This window comes from Eptesicus fuscus, chromosome 9 (assembly GCF_027574615.1).
Source record: "Eptesicus fuscus isolate TK198812 chromosome 9, DD_ASM_mEF_20220401, whole genome shotgun sequence".
Taxonomy (NCBI): domain Eukaryota; kingdom Metazoa; phylum Chordata; class Mammalia; order Chiroptera; family Vespertilionidae; genus Eptesicus; species Eptesicus fuscus.
The window spans coordinates 101795580-101822544 of NC_072481.1; the positions used below are offsets into that span (position 1 = coordinate 101795580).

The 26965-nt window shown below is 42.8% G+C and overlaps 1 protein-coding gene across 3 annotated transcripts in view; it reads right to left on the reverse strand.

Annotated features, from left to right (window-relative positions):
• Positions 1 to 26965, reverse strand: part of GK5 (glycerol kinase 5) — a 164455-nt gene that overhangs the window by 110587 nt on the left and 26903 nt on the right. For 2 of the 3 annotated variants that reach the window (XM_054721622.1, XM_054721621.1), the window contains exon 2: positions 9765 to 9840. In XM_054721622.1, the coding sequence (XP_054577597.1) occupies positions 9765 to 9840 (76 nt within the window). Of the gene's footprint in view, positions 1 to 9764; positions 9841 to 25502; positions 25597 to 26965 lie in introns of all 3 variants that reach the window. The other variant, XM_054721620.1, reaches the window with a different exon arrangement.

Below are 26965 nucleotides of genomic sequence, written 5' to 3' on the forward strand. Positions count from 1 at the left end.
GCTGAGGGATGGAGGACATGCCCTCTTACCTAGGAACAGCAACCTCTGCTTTCATTCAGCACTCCCCCAGCTGTTAGAATAGTCATCAGGTTCCAGAGTTCTGAGATAGTTCATTCCAATCTCTCTTTCCAGCTTCGTACTCCACTATTTTACATGATGCCCCTTGTTAACAACCTTTTCAGCTCCTAACCTGGGATCTTCTCTCTCCACTTTCAATACCAGAACCATTGAGAGGGGTTGAAGAAGTCACCCAGCCTTGTAAATTGGTACCATATTTCACACTTAAGGAATACAACCTTGCCTATGCTCTGAACATCACTTAAAATGATACAAGTTTGTCTCTTGTCCTACATTACTTTCTTCTCCATTACCCACAAATGGCACTTCCAAATTTTCATTTCTCCAGCCCTAGAAATCTCAAGAAAATCAGAAGACTGAAATTACCTTCCTTAACTTCCCACTTCCCTACCAGCTATACCTGCAGCCATCATGCATTTTCCTCGGTTCAGAGGAAAATCTTTCCTCTCAAGCCTAAGGCTGGCGTCTCCACCTGTGCTCTCTCTCTCCATGCCTTCTTGTCTCTTCCATCACTTCATTTAATCAAATATTCCTTCAACTCTCTTCTCTAAACACACCTAACCTCCTCATCTTTGAAGCAGAACCAAAAACATCTCTCCTGACCCCAGATGTCCCCACCTAGCTGAGCCCCTCAATGTTTCCTCATTCCCCACAGTACCTCAATCAAGTACAATCCAGTAAGGTCACCAGAGCTCCCAGGTTTACAGGATCCTTTCAGTGTGATGTGGCCTTCCTGCAATAGTGCTCCACTGTCCCTCCCCTAAGCTTCTGTGACAGCACTGTGCTGTGTCTCCTCGTTCCTCTCTAAGTGCCTCTTACTGGTTTCCTTTGCAGACTTTTCTTCCTTTGACTGCCCGTTAAAAGCTGGTGTTTGTTGAGGGTTGCATCCCTGGTCTCCTTCTCTTTTTAACAAGCTGCACTCACTGAAAAATCTGACCCCCTCTCATGAATGCAGTTATCACAGAACCACTCACCAATCCGTACTTGCAGGGCAGCCTCTCACGTCAGTTCTGTCCCCTCACAAAGAGCTGCGCTCCTTGTGTCTCCTAAGACTGCCCCACGTCATCTCAAATGCAGCATGTCCACCCTCAACCTCTACTGCTTTCTCTGGCATGCCACACGGGAGTTCACGGCACCCTTCAGCTGCTTCAGCCAAAGCCCTGGAGTGAAAGGTTCCTAACATCCCTGGAGCTTATATTCTGATGGGGATAAGAAATAAATGAGTAAATAAACATATTTTTTCATATAATAATTATGCTAAAGGAACAGAATAACTGGGGTGAGGTATCTTTTCAGATATGACGTCAGAGACCTGAATAAGCAATGGCCTTCAGAGAGATTTCCCAGCTGCAGCCTCATTTTCTCCAAATCCGCTGTCCGCCTTGCTTCAGGAACATCCTTTCTAAATGTCAGTTTGGCCATGTTACTCTCCTACTGAGCACCTTCTGATGATCCCCCATGGGTTATAAGAGGCAAACTTCTTACAAACTTCTTTCCTCCAGTTTCACCTCAATCACTCAAAGATTTGAGTGCCTACTATGTGCCAGGTACTGTCCTAGGTGTGAAGTACGCAGTGAGAACAGGGCAGACAAAAATCCCAGTACTCATGGAACTTCTTACTTGTCAGAGAGATGTGATAAATACATATGCAAAGAAGCACACAAAAATTTTACATAGTACGTGATATGAAAACAATAAAATAACAAAGTGATGGGAAAGTGAAATGGTCATGGAAGGTCTCTTAGAAGAAGTGATCTTGGAGGTAGGGTCTGAATGATGAGAAAGAGGTAAATCTCAGGTAAGAGAGATCCAGGCAGAGGGAACAACAGGTGCAAAGCCACTCCTCCCAAATGTAGCAGCCAGGGTCAGAAACAGAGAGCACGCCCATGTGGCTGGAGCCTGGGACAGGAGGAGGGTGAGAGGTACAGTCTGAGTGGGGAGGAGGCCAATGCTGCAGTGTGGCACCATCCCTATTTCACCCCCTACTTTCCAAAGTACTTTTGATGCTTCAGACACACAGTCTCTTATTCCTCATGCTCTTGCCAGTAATTTGCTCTTCTATTTTTCCTTCAAGACTTGGTTCCAGCCCTGGCTGGAAACTCAGTGGTTAGTGTCAGCCTGTGGACTGAAGAGCCGCAGGCTCTATTTTCAGTCATTGACAGGTTTAATCTCTGGCACGTGAAGGAGACAACAAATCAATGTTTCTCTCTCACATAGATGTCTTTGTCTCTTTCTCCCTCCCTCCCTCCTTTCTACTCTCTAAAAAAAAAAAAAAAAAAAAAAAAAACAATGGAAAAAAATATCCTCAGATGAGGATTAACCAAAAAAACAAAAACAAAAAACACTTGGCTTCAGTGCCTCTGGGAAACCTTCCCTAACTCCCTCTTCTCCGCTATTCAGTCTCCCCCTCCAGCTCTTCCATTGCCAGGTACAATGCAGTCTACAGGGCAGACATCTATGAGGCTACACCCCAACTATCTATGCACACATCTGTATCTACCACTGGACTGTGAGCCTCCTGAGGGCACAGTCTTTTCACTTTCAGATTCTCACCACCTGGTCCAGATACCAAAGAGGTATTTGATAAATGAAAAAATGTTCTCTACCAATAATAACTATCAGATTGTGTTTGATGGATATTAAATCTATTGATATATATGATTCTTTAGAACCATTCTACAATAGCAGCTACTTATACACTTGAATCTTATTATTAATCACTGATTCAGCAAATATTTATATACAATACGTGCCAGGAGCTGGGACACAGCTGTGAACAGAGAGACATCTCACCTTTGCCCCTGTGTATATATCTTCTATCAGGGAAGTCAAACAAATAATTATACAATGGTCTACTTATAACAGTAATCTGTACTAACAAAAGGGAAATATGCTAATTAGACCGGATAGACCGAACGTTTCTGGTCGTCCTGGACAAAGCTGCGGTGGCTCTAAGGGCTGAGAAGGGCCGGCAGCCACCGAGGCTGCAGTGGCAGCAGCAGCCTTCCCCCGATCAGCCCGCAGAGGGAGGCCAGAGGCAGCAGCAGCAGCAGCAGCAGGGTGATGGGGCAGTGCCTTCCCCTAATCGGCCACGGTCGCCTCCCACAGAGGGAGGCCAGACTGTGGCTTAGGCCCACTCTCGGGGGAGGGGGCCTAAGTTGTCAGTAGGACGTCCCCTGAGGACTCCTGAACTGTGAGAGGGGGCAGGCCTGGCTAAGGGACCTGCCCCCCTCTCCCCCCAGTGCACAATTTTCATGCACCAGGTCTCTAGTAAGTCCTATAAAGGAAAAACACTGGTGCCATGTGTATATTTTACAGGAAGATAGATCCTGCCTACTCGGGGGTCAGGAAAAGCTTCTTTGAGACGTGACAATGGAACTGAGCTCTGAAGGATGAGTCAGAAAAAACAAGGAGGGTGAACACTCCCAAGAAAATGTATTATATGTTCCAAGTTTCCAAGACAGCATGAAGCATCATATGTTTACAGCTACTGCAGCAGGGAGAAGATATAAGATGAAAGTAGCTTATTAATTCATAACACAGTAGAAGACTACGTAGAATCCTGAGCTCCAGTAGTAGCATATATTCTGATATTCACTGAGCAGCGATTTAAGTTTATTTTATCTCTGCCACTGCCAACAGTAAATGGAGAAATTAAGGAGAAACATGAATGGCAATATTATAAATGAATTGCCTTAAATCTCTCTAACATTTTATAGCACTCTGTGGCTCTTAATGTATTTTGTGTCCTAAGTAATTAGTAAAAGCCATTAACATAAGAACTACAAAAAAAGATATTTTGGTACTGTGAGAACACAGTAATTTATGGACTTGTAGTATGAAACTACTAGAGGCCCAGTGCACAAAATTCGTGCGCATTTAAATGGAATTAATTAGAGGAAATATTTTAATATTGCTATTTGCCCTTTCTCTATAATAGAAGTGTGAGAGATGAAAGGAAATTAGTAAAATGTATATGAAAATAATATATAAATGTATTAATAAATAAACAGTAACAAAAGGATATAACAACAACAGAGTCATGATATAAAAACAACAAAAACATGATATGAAAACAACAAAAACATGATATAAAAACAACAGTGATGCAAACAATGGCTGATAATATGATTAAACTTATTTTAATATCACCCTGTACACCACATTAAGAGTGAAAACACTTTCAGAGTGTTGACTAATTTCCCTTGTGAGGAAGTATTTACAACTTTAACATCACACACTCTTTGAACTCGAGAGAAAGCAACATATAACTAACCATGTGCGAAAACGGGTTCAGGTAGGAATATTCCTACTCTGTCTAGAGTTTGTCCTTGTGATTTATTAATAGTCATCACAAATGCTGGCATAACGGGAAACTGTCACTGAATCAATTTACATGGGAGGCCAGTGTCAGATGGGGACAAATCAATTCCTGGAATCAGAACAACCTCTCCCTCTGCAGATCCTGTTAATACTTTAGCTTCGATAATGTTAGGTTGTAATCTTTTGATAATAAATCTAGTACCATTACAAAGACCCCATTTTATTAAGATTTCTCAATAGCATGATGTTTGCACCCACTTTCAATTTTAATTTATGACACAGCATTCCCGAAGGAGTAATACTATTCTTAGTAGTATAGTATTAATTTATAATAGTAGTATAATAGTAATTTCTTAGATTCTATGGCAAAATTTTCCTTTTCAGCATCATCTATTGAGTCAATGGAATCATCACTCAAATATGTGTGAAAATCTCCATCGAGTATATCCAAAATTTCTTCATTTAACTTTTGAACATGCTCATTTTTTGGACAAAGAATCACACATTTAGATACATTTTTAATATTATCTATAGATATACTATTTCCAAAGGTAGCTTCAATAATAGATCCATTATAAATCATTTCACAGGGTATTTTAATAATATCCATTCCTAAATGAAAACTGCTATCAAGTTTGCCATCTCCAAGTTTTACTAACCATTCACTATAAGCAGAACCCTCTGATCTCATATTTGTTTTAGAGACAACTTTCTGAAACATCCCCAAACATCACAGTACTTTAAACTCGATTGTACTATGGCCAATCGCATAGCATGCGGCACAATACTGAGACATTGTCGAAAATCCCCTCCGAGAAGGAGAACTTTCCCACCAAATGCAACATTCAAATTAATAATTTCTCTTAGTAATCTGTCTATGGTGTTTATAGCATGACTGGATGCCATGGTGCATTCATCAATAATGAGAAGTTGGGCCTTTTTAATAGTTTTAGCAACTTCACTATTTATATCCCGTCTAGAAATTGAAGTTTCATTTAATGAAATTGGTAATTTATATTGGGAATGAAAGGTTCTTCCACCAAGAAGTAAATTTGTAGCAATTCCTGTAGATGCTGTGGGTAAAACAGTATCACCACGACCTCTAATATAATGTATTAAAACTTTATAAAGATATGCCTCCATGCTCTGAGGGTGGGTTCCTCCCTCAAACCTCGCCCTCAAGGGAAACAGCTAGGGGAGGGCGCAGCCGTTGCCTCGGCGACCCAGGACTCAATGCCTCCATGCTCCAAGGGTGCATTGCCAAGGTGACCCCTGCAGGACTGACTTCCTTCCAATTAGTTGAGCTTCTGTTGTGACGGGTGTTACACCCAGGGTTTTTATATAAAAAGATAACTACCTTGAGGGCTCGCATCCTTTTTTTTTTTTATTTATATGTCTTTATTGTTCACTTTATCACAATTATTTCTCCTTTTTCCCCCCATAGCTCGCCTCCACCAGGTTCCCACCCCACCCTCTGCCCTTACCTCTCCCACACTGTCTTCATCCATAGGTGTATGATTTTTGTCCAGTCTCTTTCCGCACCCCCATACCCCTTTCCCCCTGAGAATTATCAGTCCACTCCCTTTCTATGCCCCTGATTCTATTATATTCACCAGTTTATTCTGTTCATCAGATTTTTAATTCACTTGATTTTTAGGTTCACTTGTTGACAGATATGTATTTATTGTTCATAATTTTTATCTTTGCCTTTTTCTTCTTCTTCCTCTATTTAAAGAATACCTTTCAGCATTTCATATAATACTGGTTTGGTGGTGATGAACTCCTTTAGCTTTTTTTTTATCTGTGAAGCTCTTTATCTGACCTTCAATTCTAAATGATAGCTTTGCTGGGTAGAGTAATCTTGGTTGTAGGTTCTTGCTATTCATCACTTTGAATATTTCTTGCCACTCCCTTCTGGCCTGCATAGTTTCTGTTGAGAAATCAGCTGACAATTGTATGGGTGCTCCCTTGTAGGTAACTAACTGTTTTTCTCTTGCTGCTTTTAATATTCTTTGTCTTTTACTCTTGGCATTTTAATTATGATGTGTCTTGGTGTGGTCCTCTTTGGATTCATTTTGTTTGGGGTTCTGTGCGCTTCCTGGACTTGTAAGTCTATTTCTTTCACCAGGTGGAAGAAATTTTTAGTCATTATTTCTTCAAATAGGTTTTCAGTATCTTGCTCTCTCTCTCTTCTTCTGGCACCCCCATAATTCTGATGTTGGTACACTTGAAGTTGTCCCAGAGGCTCCTTACACTATCTTCATATTTTTGGATTCTTTTTTCTTTTCTGGTGAGTGTTTTTTGCTTCTTTGAATTTCAAATATTTGACTTGATTCTTGTGTTCCTCTAGTCTGCTGTTGGGTCTCTGTGTAATATTTTTTATTTCAGTCAGTGTATGTTTAATTTCTAGTTGTTCCTTTTTCATATCCTCGAGGTTCTCGCTAAATTTATCGGCCTTTTCTAGGAAATTCTTGAAAAACCTTATAACCGTGGTTTTGAACTCTATATCCAGTTGTTTGCTTTCTTCCATTTCTTTCATTTGTGATCTGTTTCTTTGTCTCCGCATTTTTGATGTTTCCCTGAGTTGGTAGGGTAGCTTTGTATGCTTGGTGTCCTATAGGGCCCAGTGGCTCGGCCTCCCCAGTTACCTGAGGTGGACAAGCTTGGTGCACCCCTTTGTGGACTGTGTGTACAGCCTTGTTGTAGTTAAGTCTTGATTGTTGTTGGTATCACTGGGAGAAATTGACCTCCAGGCCAATTGGCTGTGAGGATCAGCTGTGTCTATGCTGGGAGACCTTCTGTGCTAGATACAGCCTTATGGGACCAGGCTTGCAAAATTGCAAAAGCCTCTGTGCTCAGCTTGGATGGGGCGGAGTCTCAGGGCTGAGCAGACAGTCTTGGCTTCCCGTCAGCCCTGCCCTATGAGACCTCTGGGTCAGTGTCCCTCGGTAATCGCTGCAAGCACCTCTGAAAGAAAGCTGCCCTCAAGTTTCGCCCACTGCCAGACAGTCCAGTTTCTCCCCCAATGGTTCTGGATTCCCAGATTCTCGCCTGGAACTGGAGTTCAGTGCATTGGGGAGCTTCCGGTTCCCTCCTGCCAGAAAAAGCCAGCCAGGCACTCAGCCGCCCTTCCTCTCTGCGCGCGTGTCTCCGTACCTCAGCCCTTTGCAACTCCTCTAATTCTCCGTGAGCTTTTCTCTTTCCTTCTGGTTGTAGAATTTCCACTCAGCCAGCCTTCCTGTGGTTCTGGATGATGTCCGTTCTGTCCTTTAGTTGTAGTTTTGAAATTGTTGTGCGAGGCAGCAGTTTAGGTGCTTACCTATGCTGCCATCTTGGTTTCCTGAGGGCTCGCATTCTTATTCATCTTTACATTCAGTTCAGCAACCAGCACAGTGCCATCCTCCCTCTCAGTGCCTGATGCTGAGTGAACCCTGGCTCCTGGGACTCTCAGCTTATGTTACTAATTGGCACCCACCCTGATATGAGGGTAGTTGGCAGAAGCCTCCCTGAGAGGTAGAGGACTGAAGAAACAAAACAGCTTAAGAATTTTTTTTACAAAAGGAATTGAAAGCAACCAAAATGGAGGAGATATTATTTAGACTAATTTTAGAATACAGGTAAGTGGGGGTAGTAGAAAGAGGACATGATTAAATGTAGTGAAAATTTTTTAGCCTAAAAATTTGAAGAAAAAAAAATACACACAAAAACAAAAAACTTAAGAACTGAAGAAAGGTAAATAAATAACAAGTTTCCTGGCATCAGAAGGTGGTAGGATGGAAAGGGCACAAGGAGAAAAACAAAAAGAAAGTTCAAAGTTTAGACTTCGTGACAGCATCTATAAGGAAAATACTGTTTCTGTGGCCACAGAGACAGGACACACTGTGGACACAGGAGAAGACAGTGAGTGGGGAAGGGAAGTTGCTGGCTGGGACTGGGATGAACAATATATTAGATCCAGTCTGCCTCTCTTTTTCTCTCAAAAATGAGCAGAAGTGTCATGTCAGGGAGCCTGTAGAACCTGCCAGCATCACAGGCACAATGGCTCCCCGGGGCCCATGGAGCAGAAAAGTTTCCATTATCTATAATAATAAAAGTGTAATATGCTAATTAGACCGGACAGCCAAACAATTTTCTGGACATCCTTTCGGACAACCTTGCGGACGAAGCCATGTCTGCAAAGGCCGAGGCAAGCCACCGTGGCTGCGAGAGCTGAGCCCCTTGCACAAATTTCATGCATCAGGCCTCTAGTCCTAATATATAAAAACCCTGAGTCCATCACATCCACAACGACTGGGAGGCTCGACCAAACGGAAGTCAGTCCTGCAGTCAGCACTGGGTTGCCGTGGTGACCCAGCACTGACGGCTACAGCTGCAGGCACGGTGACCCAGCACTGACTGCTGAGGGGGCTGCAAATCAGGCCCGGAGAGAGGCCTGAAGAGAGAAGCAGGGTCTGATCTGTAGCCTCTATGGCAGCTGTTGATCAGGACTTGCCTCTTTCTTTCTAGGCCTGGTCCGCAGCCATGCCTCCATTTTTCTCCAGGTATCCACTGGGGCTGCTGATCAGACCCACCTTTCTAATCAGGCCCCGTTGATAGGCCTAGAGACGCTGACTGGCATAGAAACCAACCAATCAGAACCAAATCTGGGTGAACTGTGAGGAGCCAATGGCTGCCTAGTAGGCGGAGCTTTTGATGCTCACTGGCACAGAAACTGACCAATCAGAGCCAAATTGGCCGGCAGAGGAGGGCAGTTGAGGGCGAGATCAGACCAGCAGGGGAGGTCAGTTGGGGGTGAGAACAGGCCAGCAGGGGAGGGCAGTTGGGGGAGATTGGGCTGGCAGGGGAGGGCAGTTGGGGGCAACCAGGCTTGCAGGGGAGAGCAGTTGGGGGTGAGATCAGGCCAGTAGGGGAGGTCAGTTAGGGGCGATCAGGCAGGCAGGCAGGTAGAAGCAGTTGGGGGTGATCAGGCAGGCAGGCAAAGAGGTCAGGGGCAATCAGGCAGGCAGGCAGAGGGGTTGAGGCAATCAGGCAGGCAGGCAGAGGCAGTTAGGGGCAACCAGGCAGGCAGGCAGATGAGCAGTTAGGAGCCAGCGGTCCCAGATTGCGAGAGGGATGTCCGACTGCTGGTTCAGGCCCGATCCCACAGTATTCCAGATTGGAGAGGGTGCAGGCTGGGCTGAGGGATCCCCCCCTCCAGCACAAATTTTGTGCACCAGGCCACTAGTATTTTAATAAGGCAGAAAGTAGGCTTACTTTCATCCCTCTTAACAAAACAAAACTGTTCTTAATCCACAAACTTGAAACTCCCAAAACAGGTATTCACTGTGATATGAACCCTGCAACAGAAGGCTTATCACACTTACTTGTTCCATGTAATAAAAGTTGCTCTCTGTGTTGAAATGCCAAGGCCAACAATTTGATTCATCTCTATTCCTGCAGCTGAAAATAAAGATGGATAAATCACATGTTTAAAAGTCAATACAATTTTTCTTTATAAATTATAGTATGGAAAAATTATTGAGTATAATCTTTAGGAAAAACATCTAGGGTTAGCATTTTTTTTCTTTTTATTGTTTCAATATTATTTTGTACTGATTACAGGTGTACAGCAAAATAGTTAGGCAATCATATACTTTACAAAGTGTACCCTTGATATTTCCAGTACCTAACTGGCATTTAAAATTTTTTAAAAAAATTTTTAGAGAGGAAGGGAGAGACAGAAACATCAATCTGTGAGAGAAACATTGATTGGCTGCCTCCTGTATGAACCCCAACTAAGGATTGAACCTGCAACCAAAGCATGTGCCCTAACCAGGAATTAAACACTGAACCTTTCAGTGTATGGGACAACACTCTAACCAACTGAGCCACCTAGCCAGGGCCCTACCTGGCATTCTAATAACACATTTGGCATTAATAAAGACAGCATTACTAAGATGATTCCTTTAAGGGAAAATGGCCATATTCCAATAATAACAAAATGACCTTCATCTTTAAATGTTTGGGGGAAAAAATCAAAAACTGTTAAAAGTCAGATTATATTTTCTTCTTGATAACACTAAAATATTGGGAAGGAACCAAGATGGCGGCAAAGTTAAACAACTAAACTGCCGCCGCGCACAACAATTTCAAAAATATAACTAAAAGACAAAGCGTCTACCACCCAGAACCACAGGAAAGCTGGCTGAATGGTAGATTTACAACTAAGAAGAAAAAGAAAGAACAAATGCGGAAGGGCTGAGGTACGGAGGCGCGTGAATCGGGCTGGTGGCGGGCGACGGGATGCACGGCTTTTTTTCCAACCCGAAGGGAGATAAGCTCCCAATCACTCTGAAATCCAGTTTCTGGGGGTGCACAGGGGACCCAGATACCTACGGGGAGAAGCTGGACTCTCGGCCATCGTGTCGGAAAGTGAGAGTGACTTTCTTGCAGAGGTGCGCCCAGCAATCAGTGTTTACTGCGCTGGAGCACGGGACGCAGGGACTTGGAAACGGGAAAGGCAGAAAAGGCAGACTAGCAGCCATTGCTGTTTGCCACGCCCTAGCCTAGTGACACCCTGAGACCCTGCCCCGCCCTGAGACCCGCCCCGCACATTCTACAAACCCGCCCAGGCTCCAAACAGCAGCTTTTGCATATAAATGGCCTGCCCTGTGGGAGCTTAACCAAATAAACTGCAGCTCCAGTCAGACTGCTCCAAAACCACTCAAGCAAAGAGGAGAAAACTGCAGTTTTTGCTGTAACTCCTGCTGAGTGGCCTCAGACAGTAGCTGACCTGCACCCCATTGGAGATCCAGAAACGAGGGCATCTAGTGGTCGGTGTGAGACGACACTAGATTTCAACCACTCGCATAAGGGACACATTCAAGAGGCAGACTCAGTGAGCGCCAAAGCCCTAATGCAACAAGTCGCGGCCCATAAACGTGTCTCCAGCACAGCAATTCTTCCTTTATAGACACAGCGGGTCCTCACAGCCAATTGGCCTGGAGGTCAATTCCTCCCAGTGACACCAACAACAATTAAGACTTAACTACAACAAGGCTGTTCACACAGTCCACAAAGGGGTGCACCAAGAGCGTCCACCTCTGGTAACTGGGAGGCTGACCCATTGAACCAATAGGACACAATAGGACACAAAGCTACCCTACCAACTCAGGGAAGCAGCAAAAATGAAAATGAGGAGGCAAGGAAACAGATCCCAAACAAAAGAAATGGAGGAGAACAAATGACTGGACATAGAGTTCAAAACCACGGTTATAAGGTTTTTCAAGAATTTCATGGAAAAAGCCAATAAATTTAATGAGACCCTCGAGGATATGAAAAAGGTCCAACTAGAAATGAAATATACACTGACTGAAATAAAAAAAATATTATACAGACATCCAGCAGCAGACTAGAGGAACGCAAGAATCAAGTCAAAGATTTGGAATACAAAGAGGTAAAGGACACGCCTCCAGAAAAGCAAGAAGAGAAGAGAATTCAGAAAGTAGATGATAGTGTAAGAAGCCTCTGGGACAACTTCAAGCATACCAGCATCCGAATTTTTGGGGTGCCAGAAGAAGAGAGAGAGCAAGATGCTGAAAACCTATTTGAAGAAATAATGACCGAAAACTTCCCCCACCTGGTGAAAGAAATAGATTTACAAGTCCAGGAAGCACACAGAACCCCAAACAAAATGAATCCAAAGAGGACCACACCAAGACACATCATAATTAAAATGCCAAGGGCAAAAGACAAAGAGAGAATCTTACAAGCAGCAAGAGAAAAACAGTTAGTTACTTACAAGGGAACACCCATACGATTACCAGCTGATTTCTCAGCAGAAACTATGCAGGCCAGACGGGAATGGCAAGAAATATTCAAAATGATGAATAGCAAGAACCTACAACCAAGATTACCCAGCAAAGTTATCATTCAGAATTGAAGGGCAGATAAAGAGCTTCACAGATAAGAAAAAGCTAAAGGAATTCATCACCACCAAACCAGTATTACATGAAATGCTGAAAGGTATTATTTAAAAGGAGGAAAAAGAAGAAAAAAAGTAAAGATAAAAATTATGAACAACAAATACATATCTATCAACAAGTGAATCTAAAAGTCAAGTGAATTAAAAATCTGAAGAACAGAATAGACTGATGAACATAATAGAATCAGGGGCATAGAATGGGAGTGGATTGATAATTCTCAGGGGAAGGGGGTGTCTGTGTGGAGGGTACGGGAAGAGACTGGACAATATCATACACCTATGGATAAGGATAGCGAGGGGGGGAGGTAAGGGCAGAGGGAAGGGTGGGAACTGGGAGGAGGGGAGATATGGGGCGGGAGGAGAAACAACTGTAATAATCTGAACAATAAAGATCTATTAAAAAAAAGAATTCCTTGGTTATCTGAGGTGATATGATGATGTGTGAATAAAGTAAAAAGCATTGTTAAATAAGGAATTTAGAATGCACTTAACTTATAACTAGTTCAACTATTACTCACCCTTAGTAACACCAATCTAATAAAACACAGTTTAGTTTAAAAAAAAACACTAAAATATTGGATCTCAATTTAAGCAATTATCAATCATAATAGAAGTTGGTAAGTGGCAATAAAGGAAAATCCCCAGTGAAACTCAGTTCTTATTTTCCACATGAACAGATGCTAGGATATAAACAAGAACATAGTAGGGGTTTTTGGTCCAAATTTCTTAAAATATAGCAATTTTTTGTGAAGTTATTTTAAAAAAGCATTTATCCCATTGAGCAAATTAGAGACAACTTCAATTTGAGCAGAGAAAGACAAATCATCCTCTAAATAGTACGTCTCCCAAAAATACTTAACCTGAACCATGAGGAAGTAATCAGACAACTCCAAAATGCAGGACAGTCTACTAAGCTGGTCTGTAATTTTGAAAACTTGTCAATGCCACAAAGAACATGCTCTAGATTAAAGAAGACTAAAACGATTGACAGCTAAATGTAATGCCTCATCTTAGGTTAGATTCTGGATTGAAAACAAAAGTTATTAATGACTGAGGTAACGGGAATACTGAAGTCTAATAGGCATTAGAAAATAATACTGTTGTGGACTCTGAGAAGGAAGATACCCAATAAGAAGGGCTCCTGATGGCTAACTGGACTCAAATTTAAAACAACACAACCTAGCAGCCATTTCTACACAGGGCCCTCTCATGCAAACTGCACTTTAGGGAGAATCCTGCACTAAGCTGCCTGCCTGCACTGTGTCCTGCCAGCCGACCAGGCTCCTTATCAAGGAGTTCCTGGAATCCTACTTCAACCAATGGAACCAAGGCTTTCCCCCATTCAACTGGAGCTGCACAGCTATATCCCCATCAACATCTTCACCGACCCATTGACCAATCAGAGCAGGTCCATTCTGACCCATCAGGAAAGTGCCTTTTGGACCAATCTAACTGTGAGGATTAGGGGTCCTTATTTGCATGAAGACAGACCAATCAGGGACCAGGGGCAGAGACATCTGTCTATGTGTCAGCTCCCCCTGGCTCTGGGAGCCCACTTTCTTCCCCTTCCACCGAGGACTGAGAGCTGTTTCCATTGCTGGGCTGACGCGCTGAAGACGTCTCCCTAGAGCAGAGCAGAAGAAAGCCGTCGAGCTCAGAGCAGAGCTGTCTAGCCAGAAAGGAGCCTGGTACCAGGGCCACCTGGCCCAGGGCGGCCTCACTCCCATGCTGCTTCCACAGCCCTGCAGTATCACAATTGCGCTGTTTGCACTGAATAAAGTTTCCTTCCTCACAGTACCCCAAAATGGGGATTCCTGTTGGTGTCAAATTGGTGTGAATGTCCATCAGTTGACACCACATTAATGTTAGATTTCCTGGCTGTGTTGATATAGGAGAATACTACTTTTCTTTGGAAATAATGCTGAAGTATTTAGGGAAAACGTTAAGTCACAACCAACCCTCAAATGAATCAGCTAAAAAGTTTGTAGAGGATAATACAGTAAATATTGCAAAAAATGTCTGAATCTCTAGATGTTCAGTGTACTATTCGTGCAAAATTTTATAAGTTTTGAAATATTTCAAACCAAAAAAGTTGAAAAGTAATTCAGCCAGAAAAATAAAGTAAAAGATCTTTCTGGATTTACATTTACAAGTCATCTTTCATATGTTCTTTATAAGAGTGGCACTGAAAACATTCTTAAAGAGCTAAGATTTTGGACCATGGCAGCAGTCAGGAAAGCACTTTGAATGGAGAGGCCACACAGAAAACTCAAAAACATATCCTACCTTATAATAGAGAAACATGCAAATTGACCACACCTCCGCTATGCCCATGATTGGGCCTGCAAGAGGCTGGGGGCGGGACTCCGGGTGGCCTATCCGGCCGTTGAGAAGACCAAGATGGCGGCGCCCAATCCTCCTAGTTCCGGGGGTCCCGGGGGCAATCGCCACCCTGGGGGGGCGTGGCCGGGCCGAGCCAGGCGCTCCAGGGGGTCCCGGGGGCGATCACCACCCTGGGGGGGCGTGGCCGGGCCCAGCCAGGCGCTCCCGGGGGCAATCGCCACCCTGGGGGGGGCGTGGCCGGGCCAAGCCAGGCGCTCCCGGGGGTCCCGGGGGCAATCGCCACCCTGGGGGGACGTGGCCGGGCCGAGCCAGGCGCTTCCCAGGGGTCCCGGGGGCGATCACCACCCTAGGGGGGCGTGGCCGGGCCAGGCCAGGTGCTCCCGGGGGTCCCGGGGCGATCGCCACCCTGGGGGGGCGTGGCTGGGCCCGTAAGGCGTTCCAGGGATCCGGGGGGCGATCGCCACCCTGGGGGGGCGTGGCCAGGCCGAGCCAGGTGCTTCCCAGGGGTCCCGGGGCGATCGCCACCCTGGGGGGGCGTGGCCGGGCCGAGCCAGGCACTCCCTGGGGTCCCAGGGGCGATCGCCACCCTGGGGGGGCGTGGCCAGGCTGAGCCAGGCGTTTCCCGGGGGCCCCAGGGGCGATCGCCACCCTGGGGGGGCGTGGCAGGACTCGCCCAGCTGCTCCCGGGGGTCCCTGGGGAGATCTCCAACCTGGGGGGGCGTGTCCGGGCCCAGCCAGCCGCTCCCGGGGGTCCCTGGGGAGATTGGCACCCCGGGGAGGTGAGGCGGGACTAGCCCAGCCGCTCCCAGGGTCCCTGGGAACATTGCAGGCATGTGGTTGCTGAGACCCAGACCAGGCCTCTGGCCACAAATTCATAGCTTTGCGGAGACCTAGGGCAGGGATCTCCCTCATCTGCAGAGAGACAGAGGTTCTGCAGTGCCCCCAAGACGTGGGTGGGCCCAGCTAGGGATCAAGGGGCATGGAAGGACTCCTGGCAGAGGGGCAAGGACCCTCACCCCTGAGGCGGGGGTTGAGGGGTGGAGCCACCTCAGTGGAGGGGTGCTGCACTGTAGGGTACTGGACTGACTGACCTGATTCAGAGAAGCTCCCAGTGCTAATGGGCCTCGCTCAGGCGGCCTTCACACTTCAGAGGCAGTGACTACTGCTCCTGCCTTGACCCAAAAGCAAGCTCGCTATACCCTGCCCCATGGCAGAGCATGCCTAGGCAGTGAGTGGGAAGCCTTCCACCTGCTTCGGAGAAGGGGGGGCAGTAAAGAATGGGGGGAGAGGAAAGAATGTGGAGCATCCGCAATGAAGAGGTGCTTGAGAAAGAGGCTCGGAAGCCTGACTGGAAGGTTTGTTCTGTTTGCTGGGCCGCTGCCCCTTAGGAAGCGCAAAGAGCATGGCTCTGAGGGCTTCCTGTGTGCTGAGTCAAGTTCCACAGCCAACTGGAATTGGCCTCAGTTTCCTGGTCTATAAAATGGATGAAGCGTGTCCCAGTGCCTTCACTGAGCTTTGATGGCCAATTGAGATACTATATAAAGAAAATGAGGGAAGAAGTGAGAAAGAAAAGGAAGGACAAGAAACACAAAGAAGACTGAAAGGACCTGTAACCCATTGTCACTTAAATAGGGAATATAGTCAATAGTGTTGTAATGATGGTATGATGCCAGGTGGGTACTAGAAATATCGGGGAACACTTTGTAAAGTATATATGATTGTCTAACCACTATTCTGTAACTAATATAAAACCTGAAACCAATACAAAATAATGTTGAATGTAAAGAAATGAAAATTGGAGTGAAATTTTTATAAATTTCAAAGTTTAAATAAAAGCTGTAAAGGAAGGGGAGAATAAAAAGTGTTTTTCATTTTACCACTTCATTAAAAAGACAGTTGTCTTTATGTGGTGCTTTTATACTTTTCTAAGTCATTATCTCATTTTAATTTCCGGACAACTTAAAGACAAGATAAGTATTCCCTCCACTATTCAAAGAAAGGAAATCTTGGTGTCTGGTCCTAATGATTCAATCGTCAAGCCCTTATTGTACAGCAGGGTTAGTAAAATTTTCTGTGCAGGGTCATATCTATACTAATAAAAGCCTTGGGGGTGATCAGGCCAGCAGGGGAGGGTATTTGGGGGCAATCAGGCCCACAGAGGAGCAGTTAGGGGGCAATCAGACCAGCAAGGGAGCAGTTAGGGGGCAATCAGGCAGGTAGGTGAGCGGTTAGGAGCCAGCGGTCCTGGATTGTGAGAGGGATGTCCAACTGCAGGTTTAGGCCCGATTAGGAATCGGGCCTAATCCTGCAGTTGGACATCCCCCGAGGGGTCCCATATTAGAGAGGGTGCAAGCTGGGCTGAGGGCCACCCTCCCCAGTGCACGAATTTCGTGCACCGGGCCTCTAGTTTTACAATAAAGGTTACTCAGTGTAACTCCTGACAGCAGGAACTGTGTGTTATAATTTTGTTTATAACCCTGTGGCATTTTGTACACAACAGGAAATCAAATAGGCACCAGCTGCAACCTGGAATAAAGATGGAATGTGAGCCTTTAAACTATGGCTGAGAAAACTTAAACCAGAGGGCAGAGTGGCTGTTCCCATTCCTTGAGAAAGCAGTTCACTATAAACTGCAATGTCTCCTAAAAAATACTGGAAAAGTGCTATGAAAGAAAAACAGCAAAATGGGGTTGGTATTGTCAAGAGAGCAGTCTAAACTAGAGCCAGAAGGCTTCCAGGAAGCTCGGCTAGCTCACACTCACCAGGCGAAACTGAACTGGGATAACGCAAAGGGCTACATCCTGGCTTTGCATCACTGAACTCCCTGTTAAAAAGTAAACTTTTCGGAGATCCAAGATGGCTGCTAGACAGTTTGAGAGTGAGAGAACGAAAGGGGAGTGCGTGGATGTGCAGGGAGTGTCAGTATTTGTGTGTGAGGGACACTCCAAGGGACTGCTGGGGACTGGTGGGCCAGCTCCCTGTGACTGGGCAGCCTCTACTGCGGCTGAAATCTCTCCCGGAGCGGCCAGCTCTGCCGCAGAGGGTGCACCCTCTTGAAGGGGAGACGGCTGTGATCGGAGACTGACTGTGATGGGAACTCCAGTCCTACCTTCAAACAGATCTCGGAGGCCACCCGGGATCTTACAACCCCAACGCCGGGGACCAGTTACCTCAGCTGCGAATCCACAAATACCGGAACTCCAACCTCCCTGACCACGGGCGCCTGGGAGCAGCTGAATCAAAGAGCACCCACCCGGATCTGGCGAATTAAACACAGTGGGCACTGCCTAAAGAAAGGTGAGATTTGGGATCCAGGCTAGAGGGAGAAACACGCGCAGTGGGAACAAGATCCTCAAAGAAAGACTGTCCCCCACAAAATTCTCAGCTGTTGGGATTGAAAGGGCAGAGCAGGACAGCACAGAATGTACTGTACCCTCCATCCTGTGTAACTATGTATATGACTCCTTTTTCTTAGAAAACCGCGAGAATGTAACAGTTGCATAAACCTGCCAATAGGAATGTAGAGAAGTGGACTCAGTCCAAATTAGGCAATCTCTGTAACCCACGTCACTTCCCTAAGCCCACCCAAATGACCAACCCTATATAACCTACCGCTCTCCCGGGTTCGCGCTCTTGGGTCTCACTGCTATGCCAGAAAGAGGCCGGGAGCCAAACCCGGGTGTGAATAAAACTCTTTGCTTTTGCATCGGAGAAAAGGCTCCCTGGTGGTTGATACTTGGGGACCCCGAACTCTGGGCATAACAGGATCCCGAACTCTGGGCATAACAGGACCCCGAACTATGGGCATAACAGGACCCCCCTCGAATGTGGCAGGGGGTCCACAGGGCTACTGGCAGAAGGGGATTCCAGCTGAACTGGACCCAGAAAGGCAGCCTGAAGTACTGTACCGCCCGGCCGCACAGCGTCGCGCACAGAGTCGTGCAGAGAATTGCATGCAGAGCCAGAGTAGAGAGGCCTTTTAGCCCAGGATATTAAGACAGAAACACTGCCATCTAGGGGCTGTAGCACAAATTGACTCTTGTGTGTAAATACAACTAAAAACAGACTGAGAACCAAAGAGAGCAGAGATCCTGCCTGCTTGAAAATAAGGTTGTGGCTTACAACACCAGGGAATTTCAATATTGTGCTGACTACCTGCAAGAAAAAAGATGTGCCCAGCAGAACAGTGGAGGAAGTGAATGACCTTCACTACTCCACATTTTTATTTTTTATCTTTTACTTAAGAAACTAATTTTTTCTCTCACTCGATTTTACCTTATTTTTAATTATATTTTTATTTTTAACTATTATTATTAATACTATTATTTTACCCTTTTTAAAAAGAGTTTTGTTATTTTTTATTTTATTTTATTTTGGGATTAGTGTTATACATTCTATTTTGATTTTCCCTTTAGCATTATTTTAGTCTATCTCAATTTTTCTTTTATGCCAACACTTTCTTCATCACTTTTCCCCTTTTTGTCCTATTTCTCTTACCCTGTTCCTGCTTTAGTTTTTCTCTACCCTTTTTTTTTACTGTTAAAAATTGATCTTACTCATACATCTAATTTCCTCTCCCCTGCTCCAAACCCATACACATTTCTCTCTTCATTATCCAAATTCTTTTTCTTTTCTTTTTTCTTCTTTTTTTTTTTTTTTTGCCTTTATCTTTCTGTCTTGTTGTTGTTTGATTATTGGTTACTTTTGTTTTCTGTGGGGTTTTATTTTTTGGTTTTGCTTTTCCTCTCCTTGCTTATTCTCTTCTTCTACTAATAGCTTAATTAATTCCAATCACCAACTCAGGCCTAGCTACTCTCTATCCTCCTTTTCCAATAGTAAACAAATACATAGATAGATAGATAGATTAAAGGAGAAAAATTATATATACATATTTTTTCATATATATATATATATATATATATACACACACACACATATATATTTAATTTGTTACTATTCTTCTTTTACACCCATTCTCTTTCTACCTCCTCTATACTGAATTGTGGCTATTTCCTCATTCATTCAATTCCTTGACCTTACCTCCTGGAAATAAGCTCTGCCTCCTCAGATTCATCTGGGAGTTTGTTGTTTGTATTTTTTGGATTAGTTGTTCTTTGTAGTTTGCATTCATCTCTGGGTGTTTGTTGTATGCATTTTTTTTGGATTAGTTGTTTTATTGGAGTTTTCTCCCCATATATATTTTCCCCTTCTTTTTTCTTTCTCTCTCTTTTCTCTCTTCTTTCCTTTTCTCAATAAACATTTTTGCACTCTTCTCTATTCCCTAATTCTCTTTTCTCTGGTGGTCACCTTTATTTAGGAGTATTAGTATAGTGAATACATTTGAGTTTGGTGCCCTGTGCATTGTATCTTGTTGTGTAGTATTTTGTGCCTTTAAGTCAATGCAGGAGAGAGAGAACTGCATAACCAGAAACCCTGCAAGGAGCGATCATGGGGAGACAAAGAAACAGCCTGCATATGAAAGAAAAGGAGGCATCACCAGAAAAGGAAGTAAATGAAATGGAGGCAAGCAATATGACAGAGAAAGAATTTAGAGCAATGGTCATAAGGTCGCTAAAAAGGATGGAAGACAAATTCAACAATATGTGTAAGAACCAAGAGGAAATGAAAAATGACATCGCTGCAAAAAAGAACTCAATAGGAAGCATCAAAATTAGACTAGAAGAAGTGGAGGACCACATCAGTGAGCTAGAAGAAAAGGTAGGAAAAAAATACCTAAGAATAGCAGCATCTAGAAAAAAACTTAAAAAACAGGAGGAGAGCCTAAGGGAACTTTGGGATAACACGAAACGAAACAATATCCACATAATAGGGGTACCAGAAGGAGAGGAAACTGAGCAAGGAATAGAAAACCTGTTTGAAGAAATAATGACAGAAAACTTCCCTGATATAAAGAAGAAAAAACCCACACAAATTCAAGAAGCTCACATAGTTCCAAACAAAATGAACCCCAAAAGACCGACACCAAGGCACATTATAATTAAACTGGCAAACACCAACAACAAAGGAAGAATCTTAAAGGCTGCCAAAGAGAGACAGAAAGTTACCTACAAAGGCTATCCCAACAAACTATTGACTTATATCTCAACAGAAACACATCAGGCCAGAAGGGAATGGAATGAAATATACAAAGTCATGAAAGCAAGGGTCTGAATCCAAGAATACTTTACCCAGCAAGGATATCAATTAAAATTGAGGGTGAAACCAGGAGCTTCACAGACAAAAAAAGGACTAAGGGAGTTTACTACCACCAAACTAGCAATGCAAGAAATGCTAAAGGGTCTACTGTAAAAAGAATAAATAGGAAGAGAAGAAGGAACACAGGCATAAAAAAATAAAAATGGGGACAAACAAGTACCTATCAATAATAACTTTAATGTAAATGGATTAAATGCCCTAATTAAAAGACATAGGGTAGCTGAGTGGATAAGAAAACATGACCCATATATCTGCTGTCTATAAGAAACCCACCTTAGAATAAAGGATTCACACAGACTGATAGTGAAGGGATGGAAAAAGGTTTTCCAGGCAAATGGAAATGAAAAAAAAGCTGGGGTAGCAATAGTTATATCTGACAAATTAGACCTAAAAATGGCCATAACAAGAGATAAGGAAGGCCACTTCATAATACCAAAGGGAACAATTCAACAAGAAGATATAACTCTGGTAAACTTATATGCACCCAATACAGGAGCACCCAAATACATAAAAAAAAAAAAAAAACTTCTGGAGGATTTCAAGGGAGAGAGTGACAGCAATACAGTCATAGTAGGGGACTTTAATACCCCACTAATACCACTGGACAAGTCCTCTAAACAAAAAATCAGAAAAGAAACAGCAATCCTAAATGAATCACTAGACCAGATGGAATTAATTGACATCTTCAGAACATTTCACCCCAAAGCCACAGAATATACATTCTTCTCAAGTGCACATGGGTCATTTTCAAAGATAGACCATATGTTAGGACATAGGCAAAGTCTCTTCAAATTCAAGAAGATAGAAATCACATTAAGCATCTTGTCAGATCACAATGGCACAAAACTAGAAATCAACTACAATAAAAAAATAAAACACCTGGAGGCTAAATAGCATGCTATTAAACAATGACTGGGTTACCAAAGAGGTCAATGAAGAAATAAAAAGCATCATGGCAACAAATGACAATGAAAACACAACAATCCAAAATCTATGGGACACAGCGAAAGCAGTCTTGAGAAGGAAGTTCATAGCTCTGCAGGCCTATCTCAAAAAACAAAAGAAGATGGTAATAAATTATCGAACCCTCAAAGAGTTAGAGAGCAACAAGAAAAGCCCAGCATAAGCAGGAGGAAGGAAATAATAAAGATCAGAGTGGAAATAAATAACATAGAGACAAAAAAAACAATACAAAAAATCAATAAAACCAAGAGCTGGTTCTTTGAAAGGATAAACAAGATCAATGAACCTCTAGCCAGGCTCACCAAGAAGCAAAGAGAGAGGACCCAAATAAACAAAATCAGAAATGAAAGAGGAGAAGTAACAACCGATCACACAGAAATACAAATGATTATGAAAAAATACTATAAACAACTCTATTCCAACAAAATGGACACCTAGATGAAATGAACATATTCTCAGAAAAATACAAGCTCCCAGAACTCAATCAAGAAGAATCAAAAAACCTGAATAGGCCGATAACTACCGAAGAAATTGAAGCAGCGATCAAAAATCTTCCAGCAAACAAAAGCCCTGGTCCGGACGGCTTTACAGGGGAGTTCTACCAAGCATTCAAAGAAGAACTAAAACCCATCCTCCTCAGACTATTTCAAAAAATTCAAGAGGAAGGCACACTTCCAAGCTCTTTCTATGAAGCCAGAATTACCCTAATCCCAAAACCAGATAAAGACACCACAAAAAAAGAGAACTACAGGCTATTATCCTGATAAACATAGATCCTAAAATCCTCAATAAAATTCTAGCAAATAGAATTCAGCATTACATTAGAAAGATCGTACACTATGACCAAGTGGGATTTTTTCCAGGGATGCAAGATGGTACAATATCCACAAATCAATAAATGTGATACAGCACATAAACAAACTGAGACAAAAATCACATAATCATATCAATCGATGCAGAAAAGGCATTTGACAAAATCCAACACCCTTTTTGATAAAAACTCTCAGCAAAGTGGGAATAGAGGGATCATACCTCAACATAATAAAAGCCTTATATGACAAATCTACAGCCAACATCATACTCAATGGGCAAAAACTAAACTCATTTCCCCTAAGAACGGAAACAAGACAGAGATGCCCACTTTCACCATTCCTGTTCAATATAGTACTGGAAGTGCTAGCCATAGCGATTAGATAAAAAGAAGAAATAAAAGGCATCCAAGTTGGAAAAGAAGAAGTAAAACCGTCCTTATTTGCAGATGATACTATACATAGAAAACCCAAAGGACTCCATCAAAAAAAACTACTGGACCTAATAAGTGAATTTGGCAAAGTAGCAGGATACAAAATTAACACCCAGAAATCTATGGCCTTTTTATACACTAATAACAAACTCACAGTAAGAGAAGCGGGAAAAAAAACAAAAAACAATTCCATTTCCCATTGCGCCAAAAAATTAAGATACCTAGGAATAAACTTAACTAAGGACGTAGAAGACCTGTACTCAGAAAACTACAGGACACTGAAAAAAGAGATAGAGGAAGACATGAACAAATGAAAGAATATACTGTGTTCATGGATTGGTAGAATCAACATCATTAAAATGTCCATACTACCCAAAGCAATCTATAAATTCAACGCAATCCCCATTAAAATACCAACGGCATATTTCACAGACCTAGAACAAACTCTCCAAAAATTCATATGGAATAAAAAAAAGACCCCGAATAGCTGCAGCAATCTTGAGAAAGAACAATGTAGGAGGGATCACAATGCTAGATATCAACTTATACTACAAAGCCACTGTTCTCAAAACTGGCTGGTACTGGCACCAGAACATACATATAGACCAGTGGAACAGAAGAAAGAACCCAGAAATCCACACAAGCCAGTATGCTCAATTAATATTTGACAAAGGAGGCAAGAGCATACAATGGAGGCAAGACAGTCTCTTCAATAAATGGTGTTGGGAAAATTGGACAGATACTTTCAAAAAAATGAAACTAGACCACCAACTTACACCATACACAAAAATAAACTCAAAATGGATGAAGGGCTTAAATGTAAGATGGGAAACCATAAAAATCTTAGAAAAAGCCACAGGCAGCAAAATAGCAGACATTTCTCATAGCAATACAGCTCCTAGGGCAGTGAAAACTAAGAAAAAAAATAAACAAATGGGACTACATCATAGTAAAAAGCTTCTGCACAGCAAAAGAAACCATCAACAAAACAGCAAGAAAGCCCATTGTATGGGACAACATATTTGCCAATGTTATCACCAATAAGGGTTTAATCTCCAAAATTTAGGGAACTCATACAACTTAACAAGAGGAAGATAAACAATCCAATCAAAAATGGGCAACGGGCCTAAATAGAATCTTTTCGGAAGAGGACATTCAGAAAGCCAAGAGACATATGAAAACATGCTCAAAGTCACTAATCATCCGAGAGATGCAAATCAAAACGACAATGAAGTATCATCTCACACCTGTCAGAATGGCTATCATCAACAAATCAACAGACGACAAGTGCTGGCAAGGTTGTGGAGAAAAAGGAACCCTCGTGCAACTGCTGGTGGGAATGCAGACTGGTGCAGCCACTGTGGAGAACAGTATGGAGTTTCCTCAAAAAGTTAAAAATGGAACTCCCATTTGACCCAGTAATCCCACTTCTAGGACTATATACCAAGAAACCAGAAACACCAATCAGAAAGGATATATGCACCCGTATGTTCATAGCAGCACAATTCACAATAGCTAAGATTTGGAAACAGCCTAAATGTCCATCAGCAGATGAGTGGATTAGAAAACTGGTACATCTACACAATGGAATACTACGCTGCTGTAAAAAAGAAGGAATTCTTACCATTTGCAGCAGCATGGATGGAACTGGAAAGTATTATGCTAAGTGAAATAAGCCAGCAATGAAAGAAAAATACCACATGATCTCACTCATTTATGGATAATAAAGAACATTATAAACTGATGGACAAAATAGATACAGAGGCAGAGCAGCATCAAACAAACTGTCAAACTACAGTGGGAAGGCTGGGGAGGGTTGGGCGGGCAGGTAAGAGATCAACCAAAGGACTTGTATGCATGCATGTAAGCATAACCAAAGGATACAAGATACTGGGGGTAAGGGAGACCAGGAGAAGGTCAATGGGGGAAAAAAAGGAGACGTGTACTACTCTTTGTAATACTTTAAGCAATAAAATAAAATTTAAAAAATAAACTTTTCACCTAGCAATAGACATACACAATTAGTCATGTACAGCATAGTGTAAGTCTGCTTGCCAGCACCAGTCACAGCTCTTTCAAAGCAGCTCATGTAACTCTTTGAAAGCCACCTTGTTCTGTCTTCACAAACTCCCTTTCTTTCATGTTCGGAACACAGTTGGGGTTTCTAACCAAATGTATGCTTCCAACCTCAGAAGTAACACTTTTGTTTGCCTTGACATTCTTGGTCAAAACGGATTGACATTGTGACACCAATAAAATGCTATATATGTAATTATAACCTATGAAACCCACAACATTTTACAGACTCCTCAGGAAAATTCTTATTACAAACAAAATATACTTTACCATTTTTATTTTCATAAATCCAATTACCTTTGACAGATTCTTTTATTACAGCAACAAACTGAAGCCAGAGAACATCAGGATCAATTTCAACCCAGCCAATTTGAGGACAAAGACTTACGACCTATGGAAAAGACAAGATTTAGTATAAATAACCTAAGATCAAGTCAGTAGTATGTGGGTCTTAAGATTACTTGTTAAAATCATTAATATGATTTTATTGATTATCTAATTTATTTTTGAGTGGAAAAAATATTTATACGAAATAATAAAAGATGACACATCAAAATAACAGTTTTCTTCAGTTTGAGTTTACAGAAGATTTTATCTTTATTTTATCTTTATTTTCCAAGTTTATCTTTATTTTCGAAGATTTCTACAATAAATACGTGTTATTTCTGCAATAAGAAAAAAGTCAGACACTTAGAAAATAAAAATTAACAAATAACATACCAAGTTCTGGTTCAGACTATGTTGGAGCAAACATACTCCACTCTGTCCCTCTCACTGAATGCAGATCTAAAAGCTGGGCAGAAAGCATGGAGCAGCTATTTGGGGCTCAAGGAAGTATATTGGGGCAGGTGGAGAGGGTTAAAAGATAGGAATTCAAGTACCACTGGACTGGTGATAAGTTTCCTATTTTTCTTCTGGTATTCCCTGGCCTGGACTCAAGGCAGCCTGAAAACCAGAAGTGGGAACCAAGATGCAATAAATACCAAAGAGAAGCACTTTTCTTTTGGCTAATCCTCAGAGGGAATTGAGAAAAGCCCCCATATTTCTTTTCTTTCCCCAACCCCTTGCCTCCACACTTTTGTACCCAGGCTAACCCGCAGTGGTGGCTGCCTTAGTAACCACAAGCACCTAAAGTGCTGAGGGGGCAAAGCTTTATCTCCAATCCAAGGAGCTGTGGATCAAAAGGGTAACGTGACCCCGCTGGCTTTTCTCTCTCTCTGTGCTCCTGATGCCTAACCCCAGATATAGGAAATGCCTGGCAGAATAGTGTAATGAAAGCTCCAGCTTTCTAAGAAGATCTCAGAGAGGAAGGAGCTTGAGAAAGCTATTCCAGAAAGCTGTGCATAAATTCCTAGGCTCACCTCACAGCTGCACATCTGTAAATGTAATCCTAAACAGCATAGCCAAGATGTTAAGATCAGAACTAGGGGCACACCAGTTGACCACTGGGTGGCACATACACGGCATATCCAAACAGTACTTCCACGTGTGAGAACAGAACACTGAAACCAAAGTCCACAGAAGGCTGGTCAGACTTTTTAGTCTGAGCCCAACTGCATTAGCTGCCTGCTAAAAGAAACATACAAACATTCATTACAGGATTTACACAAGATCCAGAGTATCAAACCATGATGTTCAAAGGGTCCAGGATACAATCCAAAATTATAAAAGAAGAGAAAAACCTCAACTCAGACGGGAAAAGATAATCAATAGATACCAATACCAAGATGACACAGAAGATACCTGAAAAGGGTTTTAAA